Source organism: Palaemon carinicauda, chromosome 22 (assembly GCF_036898095.1).
Source record: "Palaemon carinicauda isolate YSFRI2023 chromosome 22, ASM3689809v2, whole genome shotgun sequence".
Lineage (NCBI taxonomy): Eukaryota > Metazoa > Arthropoda > Malacostraca > Decapoda > Palaemonidae > Palaemon > Palaemon carinicauda.
The window spans coordinates 97,792,077-97,813,695 of record NC_090746.1 but is presented as its reverse complement, the minus strand read 5'-3'; the positions used below and the strand labels follow the sequence as shown (position 1 = coordinate 97,813,695).

General features: G+C 50.0%; 1 protein-coding gene and 1 long non-coding RNA gene across 2 annotated transcripts in view; both read right to left on the bottom strand.

Moving 5' to 3' along the window:
- Positions 1-356: 356 nt before the first annotated feature.
- LOC137615977 (neurofilament heavy polypeptide-like) lies at positions 357-2,723 on the bottom strand. The gene is made up of 4 exons (XM_068345659.1): positions 2,682-2,723; positions 2,042-2,182; positions 1,462-1,944; positions 357-848 (listed from the first exon to the last, which is right to left on the bottom strand). The coding sequence occupies exons 1-4, from the start codon at positions 2,721-2,723 to the stop codon at positions 357-359; spliced, it is 1,158 nt and encodes a 385-aa protein (XP_068201760.1).
- A 1,661-nt stretch (positions 2,724-4,384) lies between these two features.
- The window catches only part of LOC137616195 (uncharacterized), a 29,809-nt gene continuing 12,574 nt past the window's right edge, over positions 4,385-21,619 (bottom strand). Inside the window, exon 3 of the long non-coding RNA XR_011039328.1 lies at positions 4,385-4,544. This is a non-coding gene — a long non-coding RNA (uncharacterized lncRNA). The remainder of the gene's footprint in view (positions 4,545-21,619) is intronic.

The window sequence follows — 21,619 nt, the reverse complement described above, 5'->3', positions numbered from 1 at the left end:
GCGTTGGCGCGCAGGCGAGGGTGCGCGTTGGCGCGCAGGCGAGGGTGCGCGTTGGCGCGCAGGCGAGGGTGCGCGTTGGCGCGCAGGCGAGGGTGCGCGTTGGCGCGCAGGCGAGGGTGCGCGTTGGCGCGCAGGTGAGCGTTGACGCGTGGGAGAGGGTGCGCGTTGGCGCATGGGCGAGCGATGGCGCGCAGGAGAAGGAACCCGTGGGCGCATAGGCGACAGGGCGCATGGGCGCGTAGGTGACAGGGCGCGTGGGCGTGTAGGTGACAGGGCGTGTGGGCGCGTAGGCGACAGGGCGCGTTGCCGCGAAGGTGAAGGGGTGCGTTGGTGCGCAGGTGCGTGTTCCGGAGACCTCAGACGGTGTGTAGCCGAAGGGCCCGTAAGGGCGAAGCCGTTGGGCGGGCGCGCGCAGGGGAAATATCCCTAGCGAGCGGGCGCGCAGGAGAGCACTCATCTGGAACCATAGTTCTAGCAGTGGGCGCGTGGGCGAGCGATGGAGATTGTGGGCGATGGCACGTAGGCGAGGGATGGCGAGCAGGCGAGATCTGGTGGCGCGTCGGCGATTGGTGGTGTGGTGGAGAGTGCTGGCAAGCAGGGGAGCAAGAAGTCTTCCCTCTGGAGCCCAGATCCGAAGATCGTGGGCGAGCAGGCGAACGATGATGCGCGGGCAAGCGCTGGCGAGCAGGAGCGCGCTGGCGAGCAGGAGAGCACTGGCGAGCAGGAGAGCGCTGGCGCACAGGAGATCGCTGGCGCACAGGAGATCGCTGACGAACAGGAGAGCGCTGACGAGCAGGAGACCGTGGGCGTGCATGGTGTGCATCAGGCTGAGGGCGCGTAGTGGTGCGCTGGCGAGTAGGAGATCATGGGTGCGTTGTCTCTGGAACTGCCGGGCGAGCAGGAGATCGTGGGCGTACAGGAGATCGTAGGCGTGCAGGTGAGCGCTGGCGAGACAAGTCTGCAACTGGCGAGCGCTTGCGCGCAGTAGCGCACTGGCACTCAGGAGAACGTTGGCGCACAGGGGATACCTGGCGCTTAAGGGACTTACACACAATGTGTGAAAGCCCCTTTTACCCTGAAGGGACCGGTGCCCGTTGGATAACGGGATGGGTGGGCGCCCACAGCGCATCTGCAGCCAGGAAGGGCGACGGCAGGTCAGCAGGTCTGGCAGGAGAAGGAGATCGCGAACGATCTGCGGAGAGGTCCAGGTCCAAAGAAGTAGCAGGAATGGTCGCTGAAGGACGAGGTTCCTCTGCGGCGGACTGCGAGGATGAAGACCCGAAGAGGCACCTCCTAACACCCTTGTGAGGAGAAGGTAGACCTCGGCGACGAAGAGGAAGGTAGGCCTTAAGTCTTATACGTCCTCTGGGAGCAGCAGGCAGACCATCGGCAGTCCTCCGAAGAGGAGTCTCTGTCAGTGAACTCCCCCGGGGGGGGGGGAGAATCACCCGCAGGAGAGACCATTGGACTTAGTTCCTCCCACGAAAGATGTTCGGAGGGGGGAGCTAAGCCTTCAGATACAACCGGAGCAGAGGTCTGAACACTCTCATTGGAAGCCTCTGCCACAACGGCCTCGACGATAGACAGAGGGTCAATCTCTACTACCACCGGTGACTGTTTGACAGCTGCTCCCAACCTGATCATGTCAAACAGGGCTTCCTTGGAGGGCGAGCCCTGAAGCCCCAAAGAATCCCAAAGCTGTAAAAGATCATCATCATTCACATTCACATTAGGAGAAATAATTAAATCCTCCCCCGGGGGAGGAGGAGGAGCTGCCTCGCTATAGGAGGGAACTCCCTCTCCCAAACCCCGAGCTCGGTCAACAACAATACGACCTACGCTACCACTCGACGGACTCTCGCGAGAAGCCGATCGAGTGTGAGCTTCGGAGGAGGTTTGGGCCACAGAAGAAGAGTCCTTAGGATTTTCCTTCTTCAAAGAAACCTTTGAAGGAGAAATATCCCTTTTGGACTTCTTCTTCCGGCGCCGGGAAAACCTCTCCCACTGGGGGGTAGGACCACTCCCTACATTCAATACATACATTACCACTATCACACCGTTGACCCCTACAATAAGGGCATAAGGTATGCGGGTCGGTGTCTATTGATGACATGAAGGTCCCACAAGGGCGGTCAGGCAACCCAGGACACTTCCGCATTGTAGAGGCCAACTTCACAACACTCTAGAAAAAGAAAAAGCAAAAAACACAGATTAATAATGGCTGTCGTGTAGGCGAGGGTGGCAGCGGACACGTCCGTCTAGCACCCGAGCCGATAGCAAAGTGAACTCACCACACAGGCGTGTGTTGGGGGAGGGTAGCAAGCTACCCTCCCTACCCCCCCCCCCCCCCGCTAACTAGTGGTGGGGTAGTAAACCCTCGTTAAAATTCTAATGGCTCTTCCTTTCAGCTACGCCGAAAGTAATTACCCATATTAAATAGCGTGGTTTGTATTTCAGTTACGGAACAAACACAGATTCAATAAAAGAAAATAGAATGTTTTCCATAAAGGGTGACTCTATCTTTGTAATTATTCTCTCATAAGAAACTCCTTGTGGTTATTCAATTCTTAAAAACTCTTTGCTGTTATTCTATTCCCTGATGAGGTGTTGATTTGCTTACCTTGAGTGTTACAAGCTTAGTACGGTTTTGTTAGTAAAACCGAAGTCAAAATCATACTTACGAATAGGTAGTAGTAATTTGTAGACGACCCTAGGAAGATCATTTTAATATAAATAAACCCTAAAGTTATTCAGGTAATGAACAGGGAGAGACCCTGGAAAATTTAATTTACTATTCAATATAATGTTTGGCTTCCATAATTTCATGTAGCATACATGGCAGCTACCTATTATAACCAAATACTAACAAAGCTGTAGTAGTTAGATTTAATCTAAACTTCTTCCCCTCAATATGATTTAAGTTTTAAGGATCTTTAAAGTCATTCAGTTACTGAATAGGGAAAACCAAAGGAAAATTAAATTCACTGTGCAATATAAGGTTTGCTTAAAATATTTTCATATAACAAACGTGGCAGCTATCTACTAAAATTAGGTAACAAACCTCTAGTAATTAGACTTAATCTAAACATCTCCTGGGTATGCTGTAAGTTATAGGGATCAGTCTTAGGAGGTACTATTTCTTAAACACATGTCATTGAGACTATTTTATAGAATATATAGCAACCTAACTCAATTACCATCCGATATATCCTTCTTCTCTTATGGAGACAATACATAAGTATTAAGATGGTTGACCTTAGATTAGAATTCTTGCACTGACTTTCAGAAAATGACTTCACTAAAATAAACTTCTTGAGGTGATTGAGAATTAGTTAGACCTTCTAATCAGAAAAAGAAGACGTGCTAGTTTCACAGTGAAAAAAGATTTTACAACCATATTTCTAACAGTTTATATAATGCCTACAATGTCATTCTTGATAAAATATCGTTTCATGAACACAATGTTAAGTAGAACTCTATTCTAACCTCAAGAGATTTTTTAGCTTGTATAAAATACTTGTATGACGGTGGCATAGAACACGGCAATTTCCCCTTACAATTTATGCATTAAATATTAGATACACGAGTATGTTTAAAACTTTAACTAGAGACTAAATTATTTCTCTTTAAACCTGTTCAACTTGCTAACATTCAGTGTTAGGTCAAATGGTAACATTTCCAGTATGTAATAAGTACTTTATAAAATGATTTGTGTTATTTTTCATAAACCTGAAAGTCTTAAGTCTATTGACAGAAATACTTGAGTGCTGTAAGGAAAATTGTAATATGAATCATATAAACCCTACACTATCATAGTAATCATACAGCTAAACTCGCCTCAAATATCAAACAAGGGGTCCAAGCTCAAACAGGTTAATAACTTAAGTTTTGATGTATGGGAAGTGAAATACTATGGTATCATACTACAGGTTTAAGAAATGTGGCCTTCTGTGGTCCTAATGACTAGTCTTTTAAAATCTACGGCTCATGAAAATAAACTATCTAATCTTACATTAGCTATTGCATCTGTGATAAGACTTTTTTGAGAATCTACTTTTTAAGAAATATTTGTATATGTAAAATAACCCGATGATGCAAAGACATAGAATTGATAAGGTATAGTAATGACAAAATCTATGACCATCTCACCAAAAATTATTTGATAACAATCTCACTTTCAAGAGAATTTCTACAATAATGGACTTTTACAGATATTATATGTTCAAAACTATATTGTACACCGCACATAAGCCGCCTTCCAAAGATATTAATTACCTACTCTGCAACCTAACTGAAATACAAATTTATGGAAAAATGGTTAAAAAATTTAAACTTATCTTTTAACTGATGTCAGTGAATCTTACAGCCTCCTTCCCCGTTAACAGCGTTGATATAAATATGAATAATTTAATCGTGTGCCATCAGCGTTCTGTTTCCTTTCATCTCCTTCCCATATTATTAGGGAAATCGTTTTGCCCACTAGAAAGTTTTTTGCTTAATGGCTTCGGCTTCCGGATTTCAAATGTACAGATGAATAAAAGCATCTGAAAGAAAAGTGAAATATCTTTACTCCAAATGTTCATCTTAATGTTATAATTAATTTGATACATAGAATTACCTTTTAAGATTATCATTTAGAATAACTAGCACATTCAACTTTATACTTTAGATAATAGATACTTATGAGCTCTAAACATGATCATGATGTGTTCTTCAACAAAGACATCAAAAGGAAGACCAGTGCTAATAACCAGAATTTGTGCAAAGAAAGAAAAAAAAAGACTATGTTTAACTTGGATACTTATCCGAAACTATTTAGGCAACCATGTGTACTATGAGATTAGTGCTTTCAATGGTTTTATGATTATTATTATTCTTGATATGGTTAACAGTATTGTCATTGTATTGGTAATATTTTATATGTGAATCATTAAGATGGGAATAAGATCACATAATTATATAGGGGAGTAGATAATTGAATATTATTGTATTTTTCTGGTAGTCCTTCGAGTACTAATTTAGTACGCATATTCAAAGTCAGTGAGCTCGTTTTATCTGAAGGATAGTATTAAGCAAATTATAAGTCAATTGGTCACCTTAGCAACTCTCAGATTGTGCCTAGTTCTTGCTATTGATGTGTTGTCAACTAATAATTCCTGGCATAGTCCAAAATGTGAGTTGGCACACCTTAGATATAATCTTTAATGTCTACATAGAAAGTGAATTTTTCTTCAGTCACATCTTCTAATAAGTACACAATAAGTACAGTATCAGTATGATTTATTGATAGTGGTTATATGGGACATTGCTAGGATCCGTGGTGGTTACGAGACTAGGCCTAAAAGCGGTGGTTATCAGACTGGGCTGAGAAGCGGTGGTTTCAAGACTGGGACAAGAAACATGGTTACTGAACTAGACCAAAAACACGTTAGTTAAAAGACTTGGCCGAGAAACGGTGGTTCCGAGACTAGGCCGAGAAACGGTGGTTCCAAGACTAGGTCGAGAAACGGTGGTTCCAAGACTGGGCCGAGAAACGGTGGTTCCGAGACTGGGCCGAGAAACCGTGGTTCCGAGACTGGGCCGAGAAACGGTGGTTCCGAGACTAGGCCGAGAAACGGTGGTTCCGAGACTGGGCCGAGAAACGGTGGTTCTGAGACTGGGCCGAGAACCGGTGGTTCTGAGACTGGGCAGAGAAACGGTGGTTATGAGGCTTGGTCAAGAAACGGTGGTTACGAAACTAGGGCAAGAAATGGTGGTTATAAAACTCGAATGAGATATGGTGATTATGAGACTGGGGTGAGAAATGTTGGTTACAAGATGGACGAGAAACGACGGTTATCAAACTAAGCTGAGAAACGGCGGTTATCAGATCAAGCTGAGAAACGATGGTTATCAGACTAAGCTGAGAAACGGTAGATAAGAGATTGGACCTAAAAACGGTAGTTACGAGACTGGGGAAAAAAACAGCGGTTACAAGACTAGGCCAAGAAACAGTCGTCATGAGACTGGGTTGAGAAATGGTAGTTACGAGACTGTGCAGAGGAATGATGGTTAGGAGGCTTGGCCAAGAAACAGTGGCTACGAGACTGGGGCAAGTAATGGTGATTACGAGACTCGGACAAGAAACGGTGGTTATCAGCGTGGCGAAAAACGGTGGTTACAAAATTAAGGTGAGAGATGGTAGTTATGAGACTAGGGCAAGAAGCAGTGGTTACAGAGATTGCGACGAGAAATGGTGATTACAAAACTGGACCGAGAAACATCAGTTACAAAACTGGGCTAGGAAACTGTGGTTACGAGACTGGGCTAGGAAGCGGTGGTCAGGAATCTAGGCCAAGAAGCAATGGTCATTAGACTGGCCAAGGAAATGGTGGTTACGAGATTTTGCTGAGAATTGATGGTTACAAGACTGGGCTGGGAAATGGCGGTTAAGACACTGGGATGAGAAGTGGTGGTTACGAGACTGGGCTGAGAAACGGTGGTTAAGAGACTGGGCCAAGAATAGGTGATTACGAGACTGGGCAGAGAAATGGCGGTTACGAGACTGGGCAGAGAAACGGTGGTTAGAAGACCAAGCCGAGAAATGGGGTGTATATGACTGAGCCGAGAAACATTGATTGCTAGATTGGTCCAAGAAATGGTGGTTGCTAGATTGGGCAAAGAAATTATGGTTGTGAGACTAGGCCAAGAAGCAACAGCGAAGAGACTTGGCCAAGAAACACTGGTTATGAGACTAGGCAGAGAAACAATGGTTACGAGACTGGGATGAAAAGTGGTGGTCACGAGAATAGGATGAGAAGCGTTGGTTACAAGACTGGACCGAGATATTGTGGATATTAGACTTGGCAGAGAAACAGGGGTTATGAGATTGGGAAGCGAAATAGTGGTTACAAGACTGGGCCCTAAAGCTGTTGTTACAAGCTGGGACCGAAAAATGGTGATTAAAAGACGGCCGAGAAACGGTGGTTACCAAAATGGGGCAAGAAACAGTGGTTATGAGACTGGACAAGAAGTGGTGGTTACGAAACTGGGACGAGAAATGATGGTTAGGGGACTTGAATGAGAAGTGATAGTTACATGATAGGCCAAGGAACGGTGGCTACGAGTGTAGACTGAGAAGCAGTGGTTAGGAAACTGGAGTGAGAAGCGATGGGTATGAAACAGGTCTGAGAAACGGGGGTTACGAAACTAGACCAACAAACGATGGTTACGAGACTGGGCCCAGAGACGGGTGTTTACGAGACTGGGCCCAGATATGGGTTTTTACGAGACTGGGCCGAGCAGCAGTGTCTATGAGACTGAGCCGCCGAAAAACAATATCTAGGAGACTTTAGTGAAAGCGGTGGTTACGAGACTGGGACAAGGAACGGGGGTTATAAGACTAGGCTGAGAAGCAGTGGTTAGAAGACTGTAGGGAAGAGATGGGCATGGGACAGGGCTGAAAAACAGTGGTTACGAGAATGAGTCGAGAAGTGATGTTTTCGAGACTGGGCTAAGAAGTGGTGGTTACAAGACTGGGCCGAGAAACAGTGGTTACGGGAATGGGCAGAGAAACTGTTGTTACAAGACTGCCCTGAGAAATGGTGGTTACAAAATTGAGCCAAGAAATGACAAATTTGGAGATAATTTGTATTTTTCCTAACCATACAAATCTTAGCTATTTACATGTGGTATTACTTTCGGCGTAGCTGAAATGACGAGCCATTAGACTTTTAACGAGGGTTAACTACCCTCTCGCTAGCTAGCCAGGGGGTAGGGGAGAGGTAGCTACCAACCCTTCCCCCCTCACACACCGGTGAACTGATTCACTTTGCTTAGAGGTAGGACTTGCCTTGGGGGATAGGGCTGGCGGGCAAATATGTGTGAATAGCTAAGGTTTGTATGGTTAGGAAAAATACAAATTATCTCCGAATTTGTCATTTGTTCCGTAACCGAAATACAAACCACGCTATTTACATGGGGTGACTTACCCCTTAGGAAGGGTGGAAAGTCCCAGTCTTACTGGCTTTGGGTTTGCCCGGGGGCTCAGAATCCGAGTGAGCAGCACTCGAGAAAAAGTGTCCCTGCACCTCGCAAGTTCCTTGCTCAGCAAGGAACGTGCGGCCTACATAAGCTTGTGTGTGGAGGGATGAAGTGTGACTTGTCCTAGGAAGTTGACCTGAAGTCCCTTAGATGGAATTCTAGGCTAGGACGTTCCCAATACCACCTCGTCAGGGTATGAGGGACGCGACAGTATTATCTTGATACTAGGAACACAAGGAAGCATTGTTTACATGGAGAGGTTTGAGGTCAGCTATGCAGAAAACCCAGGATGCAGCTTTCCCCAAGAGAGGGGAGGATGAAGAAAGAAGTAAGGCCCAGACATACTTTTTTCATTCATGCAGTCTAAAACCGGGTAACAATGCCCTCAACCTTCTGCTACCTGTCCATTAAGGAGCCTGAGGTTTAGACCAGCTGTTTTGTAGCCACCACAGGGCCGATAGAAAACGTATCAAAGCTCCTGTGGGTCACGTCCTGCAGGTAGTGGGCTGTGAAGGTGGTCGTTTGACGCTTCCAGACTCCAGCTTGTAGTACCTGCGTCATAGAGTAGTTACTCTTGAAGGCCAGGGACGTTGCGATGCCTTTGGCGTCGAGTGCTCTAAGGCGACATGACGGAGGAGGGTCTGGATTCAGGGCATGATGGATGACCCTTCGAATCCAGGCTATAAAGGTATTCTTGGTGACCCTCCTCTCCGTCCTTCCTGTGCTCCCAAACAGGGCTTGCACGTGAGGACGAACTCCAGCTGTTCTTAAGATAACACCTCCGACTCCTTACTGGGCATAGTAGGAGATGGTCTGGGTCATCTGTTACAGAACAGAGACTCGAAATTCTGAAGGAGTCGAACTGAGGGTCCGGGCTCCAAGATTTTGAGACTAGTGACCAACTCAGGGACGAACCTGAACGTTACCTTCCCCTCTCCTCTTGAGTGGGCAACGACGTACGAGAGACCATGAAGTTCGCTGGCACGCTTGGCCGAGGCCAGAGCGAGCAGGAGCACCGTCTTCCATGTCAGGTGACGATCAGAAGCCAGGCGTAATGGTTCGCAAGGAGGTCTCTTGAGAGCCCTAAGAACCCGAACCATGATCCATGGAGGAGGTCTCACTTCCGACTGGGGCAGGTAAGTTCGTAGCTTCGTATGAGCGAAGAAAGAACCAGCGAGGAGGAAATGTCTTCCTTTCAGCCTGCAGGTCAGGCTTAAGGCCGAGCGATAGGCTTTCACCGCCGAGAGCGAAATTCGCATTCCCTCCCGCAGGTATACAATAATTCTGCTATTGCTGGAATAGTGCCATCAAGGGGAGAGATACCTCTCCCACGACACCAGCCACAGAAGACTCTCCACTTCGCCTGGTAGACCCCTGCGGATGACTTTCGCAGGTGTCGAGACATCCGCCCCACAACTTGTTGCGGAATGCCTCTCTCTGTGAGGGAATGCTGGATAGTCTCCAGGCGTGAAGCTGAAGCAAAGCTATGACTCTGTGGCCGATGTTGCAGTGTGGTTGCTAGAGTAGCCCGTGTCGTGGGGGAAGCTCTCTCGGGAGTCCCGTCAGGGATGCAGAAGGTCCGGGAACCACTCTGCATGATGCCGTAGCGGAGCTATCAGAGTCCTCGACAGGTTGACCGATATTCTGGTCTTGTTGAGCACTCTTCTCACCAGACAGAACGGTGGGAAGGCGTAGACGTCGATGTTGTCCCACCGTTATAGGAGGGCATCTTGCCAGAGTGCCTGGGTCCGGGACTGGGGAGTAGTACAGCAGCAGCTTGAAGTTCAAGGCTGTCATGAACAGGACCACAAAGTCAGGACTTTGTTGGCTACTAGGGGTCCCCAAGACCACTCGGCACTCACTATCTGTGAGGCTCGGCTCAGACTGTCGGAGAGCACATTCCTTTGCCCGGAATGAAGCGAGCCGATAGTGGTATTGAGTGGAAACGGTTCATCTCAGCATCTCTACTTTAAGATGGGAAAGCTGTTATGAAAGGGTACCTCTCTGCTTGTTGAAATAAGCCACTACCGTGGTGTTGTCGCTCACGGAGTGACCCGCCAGGGTTGTTGGAACTGTAGAAGGGCTAGATATACGGCCTTCATTCCTAGCAGATTGATGTGGAGGTACCTTCCTGATTCTGACCATAGGCCTGAGATCCTTTGGTTCAGAAAGTGCCCCCCCCCCCCTTCTTTTGATGCGTACGAGAACAGCATCAAATGCGGGGGAAGTACGCGAAGATCCACTCCCTTTCTAAGGTTCCCGTAGGACAACCAACACTGCGGGTCCATTCGATCCGTAGATCCCATAGGGACCGGAGTGTCCGGGGAATCGTTGCCTTGGTTCCACCGGGACTTGAGCCGCCATTGCTGGGATCTCATCCTGAGGCGGCCGTTTGGAACTAGATGGGTCAGGGAGGAAAGGTGACCTAGGAGACGTAACCAAGATTGGGTTGGAAGCTCTCCTCGTCTGAGGAAAGGTTTTGTGACTCTCCTCAGCCTTGCTATCCTGTCGACTGATGGGAAGGCGTTGTGGAGATTGGAGTCTAAAATCATGCCTAAATATCCCAGTTGTTGGGATGGAAGCAGAGAAGACTTCTCAAGATTTACCATGATCCCTAGATCTTAGCAAAGTCCCAGAAGGCTTGGCTCGATGTTGAAGAAGGGTCGATTCCGAGACTGCCGGGGTTAGCCAGTCATCCAGATAGCGAAGGGGACGGATGCCGATCCTGTGTGGCCACGAAGATATCAGGATGAACATTCTGGTGAACACCTGTGGTGCTGTGGAGAGATCAAAACACAGCACCTTGAATTGGAAGACCTTGTTGTCTAGGTTGAATTTCAAGTACTTCCTGGAAGACGGATGGATTGGGATCTGGAAGTACCCGTCCTTCAGATCCAGTGTGCACCTGAAGACTTGTGGTCTCACTGCAAGTCTGAACGACTCTGCCGTTCCACGCTGAACGAAGTTTGTTCGACAAACTTGTTCAGAGCTGATGAAGGATCTCCAGCCTTCAGATGCCTTCTTAACAAGAAAAAAGTTGACTGAAGAAGCCGAGGGAGCCGTCGACGACCTTATGTAGAGCATCCTTCTAGAGCATGGTCTCGAATTCTGCCCGAAGGGCTAGCCCCTTTGCCGATCCCATGGCATAGGAGCTCAGCAACACTGGATTCGCTCTCAGGGGAGGTAGAGATGTTATGCACGGGACGCGATATCCTTGGCTGATCACGGAGATCGTGCAGGAATCGGCCCAGAGTTGCTGCCACCTGAACGCGCAACTTTAGGCATCCCCCCACTGGGGAGCAGGGGGGTTGCCAATCCTAGCGTTTGCGGCCTCGGCCGCTCCCTCTATGATTATTGCCTCCCCAGGAGGACTTCCTGTCCTTCTTTTCCTTGACAGGAGGGGGTTGCTGTATAGACACCTTTGTCTTTGCCCCCGGAGCAGGTTCCGATGTCCTAGGCCAACGAGGTGGTTGTTGTTGAGGCGCTGGAGGCTTGTAGGGTCTGGATGTAAGCGCCTTTTGGAGGGGCGAATCGTGATTCAATTTCCTCTACCTCTCAGCTGTCCGTCCCACGACCTTGGGCTCAAACAAGCTCTTTCCAAGGATGGAAGTGTGTCTGAGCTTGCCGACATCCCCGGTTGGGACTTCGAGAGGAACCTCTCGGTCACTGCGTCTCAATGCTTCAACATCGAGTTTGCCCACAAGTTCGAAACTTGATGGGCCGGAAATCGATGGTGCTCGTGCCCAAGAGGAGGAAAGTTTCCATGGTCTTCCTGGTGCTCTCCTTGGACAAGTCCTCTGATAACAACAGGATGCCCAGAGATCCAAGCCAGATGACCAGCCACGAAGTGGCCTGCATGGCACACAGACCTCTCTGAAGCTTCTTCCTGCTCCTGCACGTGCGCTGCTCTGCGTCTACGGGTGGAGATCGTGACGACAATGATCTGGAAGTACGCGCTCCAGAAGACTCGCCAGGTTGCCTGTGTTGCAAAACCTGATGGGAATCGCGGTCGAAATCGTGCTGGCGCTCGCATGATGGAAAAATCGTTAGTATGCGCGCGGGCGAACATGGGTGTACATGCGCACAGGCGAACATAAGTGCGCATGCTCGCGGGGGCGCGGGTGAGTGGGCGTGCGGGTGAGTGGGCGCACGGGCGAGTGGGCGCGCGGTGAGTGAGCGCGCGGTTGTAAGGGCGAGCACTGGCGGCCAGGAGACCGATGGCAAGTAAGCGAGCGATGGCGCGTTGACATGCGATGGCGCATTTTGGCGAGCGATGGCTCGTAGGCGGGCGAAGGCGCGTTGGCGAGCGATGGCGCGTTGGCAAGCGATGGCGCGTAGCGATTGATCGCGTACAGGAGAGTTAACGCGTGGGCGGGTAGGAGACCTACGACGATTTGAAGCGTGGGAGCGTTGGGGCTTTGAAAAGTGCTTGCGCGCAGGCGAAGAATCGCGCGGGCGCTTAGGAGATCGCTGGCGCGCAAGGAGAGCCCTGGGGTGCCTGTGAGCGGCTGTGCGCTAGCTTAGGTGCCTCCTGGGCGGCGCACTGTGATGTGGAAGCGTGCTGGCGCGTTGGCGAGCGAGTGAGCGCTGGGACCGAAACTCCAGAAGGGCACTGCGAGTCCAGAGGAACCTGTGAGCGCCTGTGCGCTAGCGTAGGAACCTCTTGAACTGCGAGTGACAAGGCAGGAACCGGGGAGATCGTTGGCGCGTAGTTGCGCGGCCAGAAGATATCAGCGAGGGTGCAGAACCAGAGAGGTCGTCGGCGAGGAGGCGAAGGAATAATCTCCTTGCCTGCGCCCATATCCGGAGATCGTGGGCGCGTGGGCGAACGTTGGCGCGCATTGTGCTCATCAGGAAAGGGCGCGCAGATGTGGGATGGCGAGCAGGCGAACGTTGGAGTTCATCGAAGAAATAATCTCCCTGCCTGCGCCCAGATCCGGAGATCGTGGGCGCGAGGGCGAACGTTGGCACGCATTGCGCACATCAGAAAAGGCCGAGCAAATGTGTGATGGCGAGCAGGCGATCGGGGCCGTTCAGGAGACCGTTGGTGCACATGGCGCGTAGCCGCACAGAAGGTCTCAGAAGAGTTGGCGATCAGGAGATCTACGGCGACACTCAGCTACAGGAGTTCGCTGGAGTGTTGATTCAACAGAAATCTGGTCCACAGCAGGAGAGCATTTGCGAACTACTGCGCGCGCGAGCGAGCAGGAGAACGAGGTTGCACAGGTAAAAACCGGGTACTAAAGGGACTTACTCACATTGTGAGATAAGCCCTATGTCCCGAAGGGACTGGTGCCCATTTGAAAATGGGGTGGAGTGGCGCCCACTGCGCATCTGCGCCCAGGAATGGAGATGGAAGACAAGAAGGTCTGGCAGGTGTCGGAGATCGCGAACGATCTGCCGAAAGGTCTAGCGAAGCAGCTGCAACGGTCTGATCTCGTTGAGGAGGATCCTCTGCTGTTGAAGATGAAGACGACCACGGACAGGAGCACCATCATCAGTCCTCCGAAGAGGAGTCTCTGTTAGTGAACTCCCCCGAGGGGGAGAGACACTCGCAGGAGAGACCGTTGGACTCAGCTGCCCCCTCGAAGGATGTTTGGAGGGGGGAACTGAGCCTTCAGCAACATCAGTAACAACAGCAGGGGAGTCCTCCGAAGAGGAGTCTCTATGAGTGTCCTCTCTCGTAAACGAGAGAGGAGAACACTTCGTAGAAGAGACAAGAAGAACTGATGAAGGTGCCCCTTAGGGCCGTTGGATCAGCAAGCTGACCATAAAGAGCAACCCTCCGAAGAGGAGCTCCTGCAGCTGCTCAGCCCCTTGAGTGTAGCTGCAAGTGCGACCTCTCAGCACCAAGAGCATAATCGCACGAATTCCAAGGTCCGGCCTTGCAACCGCTCAGCCCCTTGAGCATGGTTACAAAAGCGGTCGCTCAGCACCAAGAGCATAACCGCCCGAGGACCAGGAAAAAACCAACAAGGAATTATTAAGGTAAGAGAAGTTGCCCCCCCCCCCCACGGGGGAAAAAAACACTCATACCTGGGAAGGGAACCTCCCTCGGAAGGGAAGTTACCCATCCATGGAGCCGAACCTCCTGAGCGTTCTAAATGAACTAAGGAGCTGACAGTTGTCACGGGAGAACTTCTAGGAGAAGGGAACATGCCCATGACGAAGTCGTAGAGACGAGGTGGCAACAGCAGACTCCCCAGGCCCAAACAGGACAGCTCTGCTTCATTGGCACATTAGGCAAACGAAAAACTAGATAGTTAACTTTGAAAATAAAATAAATGATTAGTTAACATTCATTCCCCCGGGGGAACTCCGAAGAGGAACCCCGAGGGAAAAGAACATAAGAATTACACACCAGGAATGCGCCCTCCTCCCCCACTCACGGGAAGGGGGGGGGGGTGAAGGCGGAGAATTGTAACAAAAACAGAATTATAACAATTATGTAATTCATCAAAGAATGTTCACTAATAGTAAGAACGAATGAACCCCGAAGGAAAGCGTTCTACACAGAAGCTGAAAAGTTAACAAATACAATTAGATTTCATTAAAAATAATTGACACAAAATAACAGAGTAGCAACTCAACCCGCAACGGAAAGGAAGCTACCGTAATACGTAGTAGTAATAAAAGGATGAACGACCTCGAGAGAGAGAGAGAGACCGTAGTCAAACTAACTCCCATGTTCCCTACGCTGATAGTCCAAGTTCCCCGTAGGGAAGGAGGAACAGCGGAGAAAACAGACTAATAAATAAAGTCCACCAATGACGATTCCCCACGGCGCCCGAGAATCGGAAGTCGAAGGGAGGACCAAAGGACCAAGGGAGAGGCCGCGACTCATGAAATGTCACCGGGGGGGCCTGGAACCACACGGAAAAGTTGTCGTACACTGCACACACAGCACAAACACTGAAAAGGAAACTTACTGTATTTCTATACTCAAATATATACATAAACCTAAGAATGTTTACATATATATTAAGTATAAGAAAAGTAAGTAATTAAAGAAAGACAAAACATTAATGGCTGCCATGCGAGGACGGGACAGAGACGTCTGCCCACCGTCCGAGCCAAAAGCGAAGTGAATCAGTTCACCGGTGTGTGAGGGGTGAGGGGTAGCTAGCTACCTCTCCCTTACCCCCTCGCTAGCCCGCGACAGGGTAGTTAACCGTCGTTAAAAATCTAATGGCTCGTCATTTCAGCTACGCCGAAAGTAATACCCCATGTAAATAGCGTGGTTTGTATTTCGGTTACGGAACAAATGATGTTTAGGAGACTGAGGTAAGAAGCAGTGGTTAAGAGACTGTGCCGAGAAAAGGTTGTTACAAGGTTTGGCCGAGAAACAGTGATTAAGATTCTGGAGCAATACGCAGTGGTTACCAGACTGGGCTGAGAAACGGTGGTTACCAGACTGGGCTGAGAAACGGTGGTTACCAGACTGGGCCAAGAAAAAGTGGTTAGGAGACTAGGGCAAAAAACGGTGGTTAGGAGACTGGTGTGAGAAGTGATGATTGAAAAACTTGGCCGTGACGTGGTGGTTACGAGACCTGGCTTAGAAGTGGTGGTTACGAGACTTGGCCGAGAAACTGTGGTTACGAGACTTGGCCACGAAGTGGTGATTACGAGACTGTGCCAAGGTGCTTTGATTATGAGACTGGGCCAAGAAGTGGTGATTGTAAGACTGGACCGAGAAATGTTGGTTATGAGACTGTGACGAGAAGTTCTGGTTATGAGACTGGGCCAAGAAGATGTGATTATGAGACTGGACCGAGAATGGGTGGTTACAAGACTAGTCCAAAAATAGGAAGGTATGAGACTAGGCCAAGAATGGGTGGTTATATGACTAGGCCGAGAATGGGTGGTTACGAGACTAGGCCGAGAATGGGTGGTTACGAGACTAGGCCAAGAATGGGTGGTTAAAAGAGTAGAGCGAGAAATGGTGGTTATGAGAATGAGAATAGAAACGGGGGTTAGAAGACTAGAGTGAAAAGCGGTGGTTATAAGACTGGACTGAGAAATGGTGGTTACAAGACTGGGCCAAGAATCAGTTGTTACAAGACTGGGCCAAGGATCGGTGGTTACGAGACTTGGCCGAGAAATGACAAATTCGTAGATAATTTGTATTTTTCCTTGCTATACAAACCTTAGCTATTTAATAGGGGTTATTACTTTCGGCATTGCTGAAATGACGAGCCATTAGAATTTGAACGAGGGTTTACTACCCCACCGCTAGCTAGCGGGGGGTAGGGAGGGTAGCTTGCTACCGCCCCCCCTCACACACACCTGTGCTTGAGCTCACTTTGCTTAGAGGTAGGTCTTCAAGGGGGATAGGGCTGGCAGGCAAGTTTGATTAAATAGCTAAGGTTTGTATAGTTAGGAAAAATACAAATTATCTACGAATTTGTCATTTGTTCCGTAACTGACATACAAACCACGCTATTTAATAGGGGTAACTCACCCATTAGGAAGGGTGGAAAGTCCCGGCCAGTACTGGCTTTTGGCTTTGCCCGGGGACTCAGTATCTGAGTGTGTCAGCATTCAACAATAAGGAGTCCCTGCAGCTCGCTAGAACCTTGCTACGCAAGGGCTGCGGCTTACGTAAGCTGTGTGTGAAGGTATGAAGTGTGACTTGTCCTAGGAAGTTGACCTGTAGTCCTTTAGATGGAAACTTTAGGCTAGGACTCTCCCAATACCACCTCGTCAGGGTATGGGGACGTGACAGTATTAGCTTAAAACTAGGAACACAAGGAAACATGGTTTACCTGCAGTGGTTCGAGGTCAGCTGTGCAGAGAACCCAGGATGCTGCTTTCCCCAAGAGAGGGGAGGATGAAGAAAAGAATAAGGGCTAGACATACCTTTTCTTTCATGCAGACTATAACCGGGTAACAATGCCCTCAACCTTCTGCTACTTGTCCATTAAGGAGCCTGAGGTTTTACACCAGCTGTTGTGCAGCCACCACAGGGCCGATAGAAAACGTATCGAGCCTCCTGTGGGTCACGTCTTGCAGGTGGTGTGCTGTGAAGGTCGTGTGACGCTTCCACAGGTGCCAGCTTGGAGCACCTACGTCACTGAGAAATTTTTCTTGAAGGCCAGGGACATAGCTACGCCCCTGACGTCTTGTGCTCTAGGGCGACGTGACGGAGGAGGGTCTGGATTCAGGGACAGATGAATCATCCTACGAATCCATGCCGAGATGGTGTTCTTGGTGACCCTCTTCTTAATCCTTCCAATACTCACAAACAATGCCTGCACTTGGGGACGTACTGAAGCCGTTCTTTTGAGATAGAGCCTCAGACTCCTTACTGGACACAGTAGGAGATGGTCCCTGTTACAGAACGAAAACTCGAAATCTGGAAGGAGTCGATCCGAGGGTCCGGCACCCCCGGATTCTGAGTGTTAGCAATAAACTCAGGGACGAATTTGAACGTTACCTCCCCCCATCCCCTTGAATGGGCGATGTCATATGAGAGACCATGAAGTTCACTGACTCGTTTGGCCGAGGCCAAAGCTAGTAGGAACACCATCTTCCAAGTTAGGTGGCGATCTGAAGCCTGGCATAATGGTTCGTAGGGAGGTCTCTTAAGAGACCTGAGAACTCGAACCACGTCCCATAGAGGAGGTCTCACTTCTGACTGAGGGCAGGTGTTCATAACTTCTTATGAGTAGGGAAAGTTCCAGCGAGGAAGAAATGTCCACTCCTTTGAGCCTGAAGGCTAGACTTGAGGCTGAGCGATAGCCTTTCACCGCCCACACTGAAAGGCGCACTTCTTCCCGCAAATACACAAAGAACTCCGCTATTGCTGGAATAGTGACATCGAGTGGAGAGATACCCCTTCCACGACACCAACCACAGAAGAGTCTCCACTTTGCCTGGTAGACAGATGCGGATGACTTTCGCAGATGTCCAGACATCCTGACCGCAACTTGTTGCGAAAATCCGCTCTCAGCGAGGAGATGCTGGATAGGCTTCAGGTGTGAAGCCATAGCGAAGCTACGGCTTTGTGGAAGATGTTGGCATGTGGTTGTCTGAGTAGCTCGTGTCGCAGAGGGAATTCTCTCGGAAGTTCCCTTAGGAGTTGCAGAAGGTCCGGAAAACAATCCGCGTGATGCCATAGCGGAGCTATAAGGGTCATCGAAAGATTGACCGATATTCTGGTCTTGTTGAGCATCCTCCTCATCAGACAGAACGGGGGAAAGGCGTACACGTCGATGTTGTCCCACCGTTGTTGGAAGGCATCTTGCCTGAGCGCCTTGGGATCCGGGACTGGGGAGCAGTACAGCGGAAGCTTGAAGTTCAACGCTGTCGCGAACAGATCTACAGTCGGGGAACCCCACAAAGTCAGGACTTTGTTGGCTATTAGATGATCCATAGACCACTCGGTACTCACTATCTGAGACGCTCTGCTCAGACTGTTAGCGAGCACATTCCTCTTGCCTGGAATGAAACGTGCCGATAGTGGAATCGAGTGGACTTCGGTCCATCTGAGAATCTCTACTGCGAGATGGGATAGCTGCTTAGAAAAGGTACCTCCTTGCCTTTTGATGTAAGCCACTACTGTGGTGTTGTCGCTCATCACCACCACAGAGTGACCCGCCAGGTATTGTTGGAACTGCTGAAGGGCCAGGAATACGACCTTCATTTCCAGCAGATTTATATGGAGGCACTTTTCTGATTCTGACCACAGGCTTGAGGTCCTGTGTTGCAGAACGTGGGACCCCCACCCTTTCTTTGAGGCATCCGAAAACAGCATCAAATCCGGGGGGAGGACGAGAAGATCCACTCCTCTTCGCAGGTCCCATAGTGATCATGACGTCCGGGGAATCGTAACCCTAATTCCACCGAGACTTGAGTTGCCATTGGAGGGATCTCATCCTGAGGCGATCGTTGGGAACTAGATGGGCCAAAGATGAGAGGTGACCGAGGAGACGTAACCACGATTAGGCTGGAAGTTCATCTCGTTTGAGGAAAGGGCTTGCGACCCTCCTCAGCCTTGCTATCCTGTCGTCTGATGGGAAGGCTTTGTGGAGATTGGTGTCTATGATCATGCCTAGATATACCAGTCTTTGAGTGGGGAGCATAGAGGACTTCTCGAGATTTACCATCATCCCCAGATCTTGGCAAAGTCCCAGAAGTTTATCTCGGTGTTGAAGAAGGGCTGACTCCGAGTCTGCTAGGATCATCCAGTCGTCCAGACAACGGAAGAGACGGATGCCGATCCTGTGTGCCCACGACGATATTAGGGTGAACACTCTGGTGAGAACCTGTGGTGCTGTGGAGAGACCGAAACACAGCACCTTGAACTGGTAAAATTTGTTGTCTAGGCTGAATCTTAAGTACTTCCTTGAAGACGGATGGACTGGGATCTGGAAGTACGCGTCCTTCAGGTCCAGTGTACACATGAAGTCTTGCGATCTCACTGCAAGTCTGACCGTGTCTGCCGTCTCCATGCTGAACGGAGTTTCCTTGACAAACTTGTTCAGAGCTGAGAGGTCGATGTCTGGTCTCCAGCCTCCAGACGCCTTCTTTACAAGAAAGAGTCGACTGAAGAAGCCTGGAGACACGTCGACTATCTCTTGGAGATCGCCCTTCTTCAACATGGTCTGGACTTCTGCCCGAAGGGCTTGCCCCTTTGCTGATCCCATGGCAAGGGAGCTCATCGACACTGGATCCACTGTCAGGGGAGGTAGAGATGTTGTGAACAGGACGCAATATCCCTGACTGATTACGGAAATCGTCCTGGAATCGGTCCCGAGTTGCTGCCACCTGTTCGTGCAACTTTGTAGGCATCCCCCCACTGGTGGACCTGGAGGGGGACTGCCAATCCTAGCGTTTGCGGCTTCGGCCTCTCCCTCTAGGATTCTTTCCTCCCCTGAAGGACTTTTTGCCTTTCTTGTTCTTGACAGGAAAGGGCTTAGACACCGTCGTCTTCGCTGCAGCTATCGGTTTCGTTGTCTTAGTAGGGCATGGCTGCTGGGGTGCTGGAGGTTTATAGGGGTTCGATGTTAGAGCCCTATGTAGGAGAGAGTCCTGGTTGGACTTCCTCCACCTCTCAGTGGCCTGCTCCACGTCCCTAGGCTCAAACAAGTTCTTCCCCATAACGTTTCAAGATGATGTTAGCCCACAAGTTCGAGACTTGGTGGGGTAGAAACTCGATCGTGCGAGTGCCCGAGAGTAAAAAGGTTTCTATAGCCTTCCTGGTACTTTCTTTGGATAAATACTCCAAACGTAACAGGATGCCTAGGGTCCCTAGCCAGATATCCAGCCACAAAGTGGCCTGCATGGCACACTTTGCCACCTTCTCCTGGCTAAGGATCTCCGTTGCCGAGAATGAGACCTGCCGGTTGGAGAGTCTCTCAAGAGGGACTCCCCTGGTAAGCTCTTCCAACGAATGGTGAAGGGGAAGAGCCAAACAAGTCTCCTCAACGATGTCGAAGTACCTCCTCTGTTGGACACGAGGATGTGGGAGGAGCTTGTTGCCGGAGCTGGATCGGCTGGAGGAGGCAAGCTCGGAGAGCTGGACTTCGAACTTGTCTCTGGCACTCTTGACCCCTGAGACCAGAGCAAAGCCGCACTGGCCTTTTGAGTCCCAAAGACTCATTCCAAGACCGTGTCTTTGCCCTCACGAGGAGGAATCTCTGGATCAGCAAACCCATTGAGATTCCTCATAAGGGTCAGAACCTGCCAGAACGCATGTTCTGATTCCTGCAGCTCTCCTCCTGAAGGGCTAGCAGCGAAGTCTCCTGTCCCCAAAAGCTCTTCTTGGGGGAACTCATGGACGTTTTCCAAGTGCTTGGCTGGCTCCGGGCTAAGCCTTGATGAAGACTTCGGTACAGTCTTGGAGTCCTTCGATTCCCTCCAGGGAGGGATGCAAGACTCCAACAACGATAGTGGGAGGCTCTTCTCGACCCCTACCCTAGAAGACTTTCCAGCGCGAGGTGGGGTTTCCCTCATTGGTGCGATAGGGGAACGCCTCACCTCACGTGACTCCCCTGAGGACGGGAAGTCTTCGTCCGAAGGGGAGGGAGAGAAAGTCGGGGGGGGGGGGTGAGGAGGCCTTCCTCAAGGACTAACGAGGAGTCAGCTTCACCCTCGTAGAAATTACCACGTTCGAAACTCCTCTTTTCCTATTCATGGGAGTAGAAGCTGCCAAGGATTTGTGGCCCAGGTCAGAGAGAACAGGCTTAAACGTCTGCATGACCGCTCTGACCAGTGTCCCAAACCAAGGCTGCTGGCTGACGGCTGCGCTGTCAGATACTTACTCTGGAGGGAACGAGATCGACCAATCCCTGGGAGGAGTTACCAAAGAGGGTTCGCCTAAAACAAAGATGATGAAGGAGAAGAAATGTCCCTGGACCTTTCTGGAACCTTCCCCCTGCCGGCGAGTGCGCTGTTCTGCGGGGGGGGGAGGGACGCGACGATGACACCTTGCCGCGCGTTGTCCTGCAGCCTTCCGCATGTGGAAGGGGTGGTTGATGATTCCACTGGGGAGCGTGCTGGCGCTCGCGTGATGGGAAATACCCTGAGTTGCACGCGGGTGACTGTTGGCGCGCGCGCAAGGGCGATGGCGAGGGTGCGCGCGGGCACGCGGACG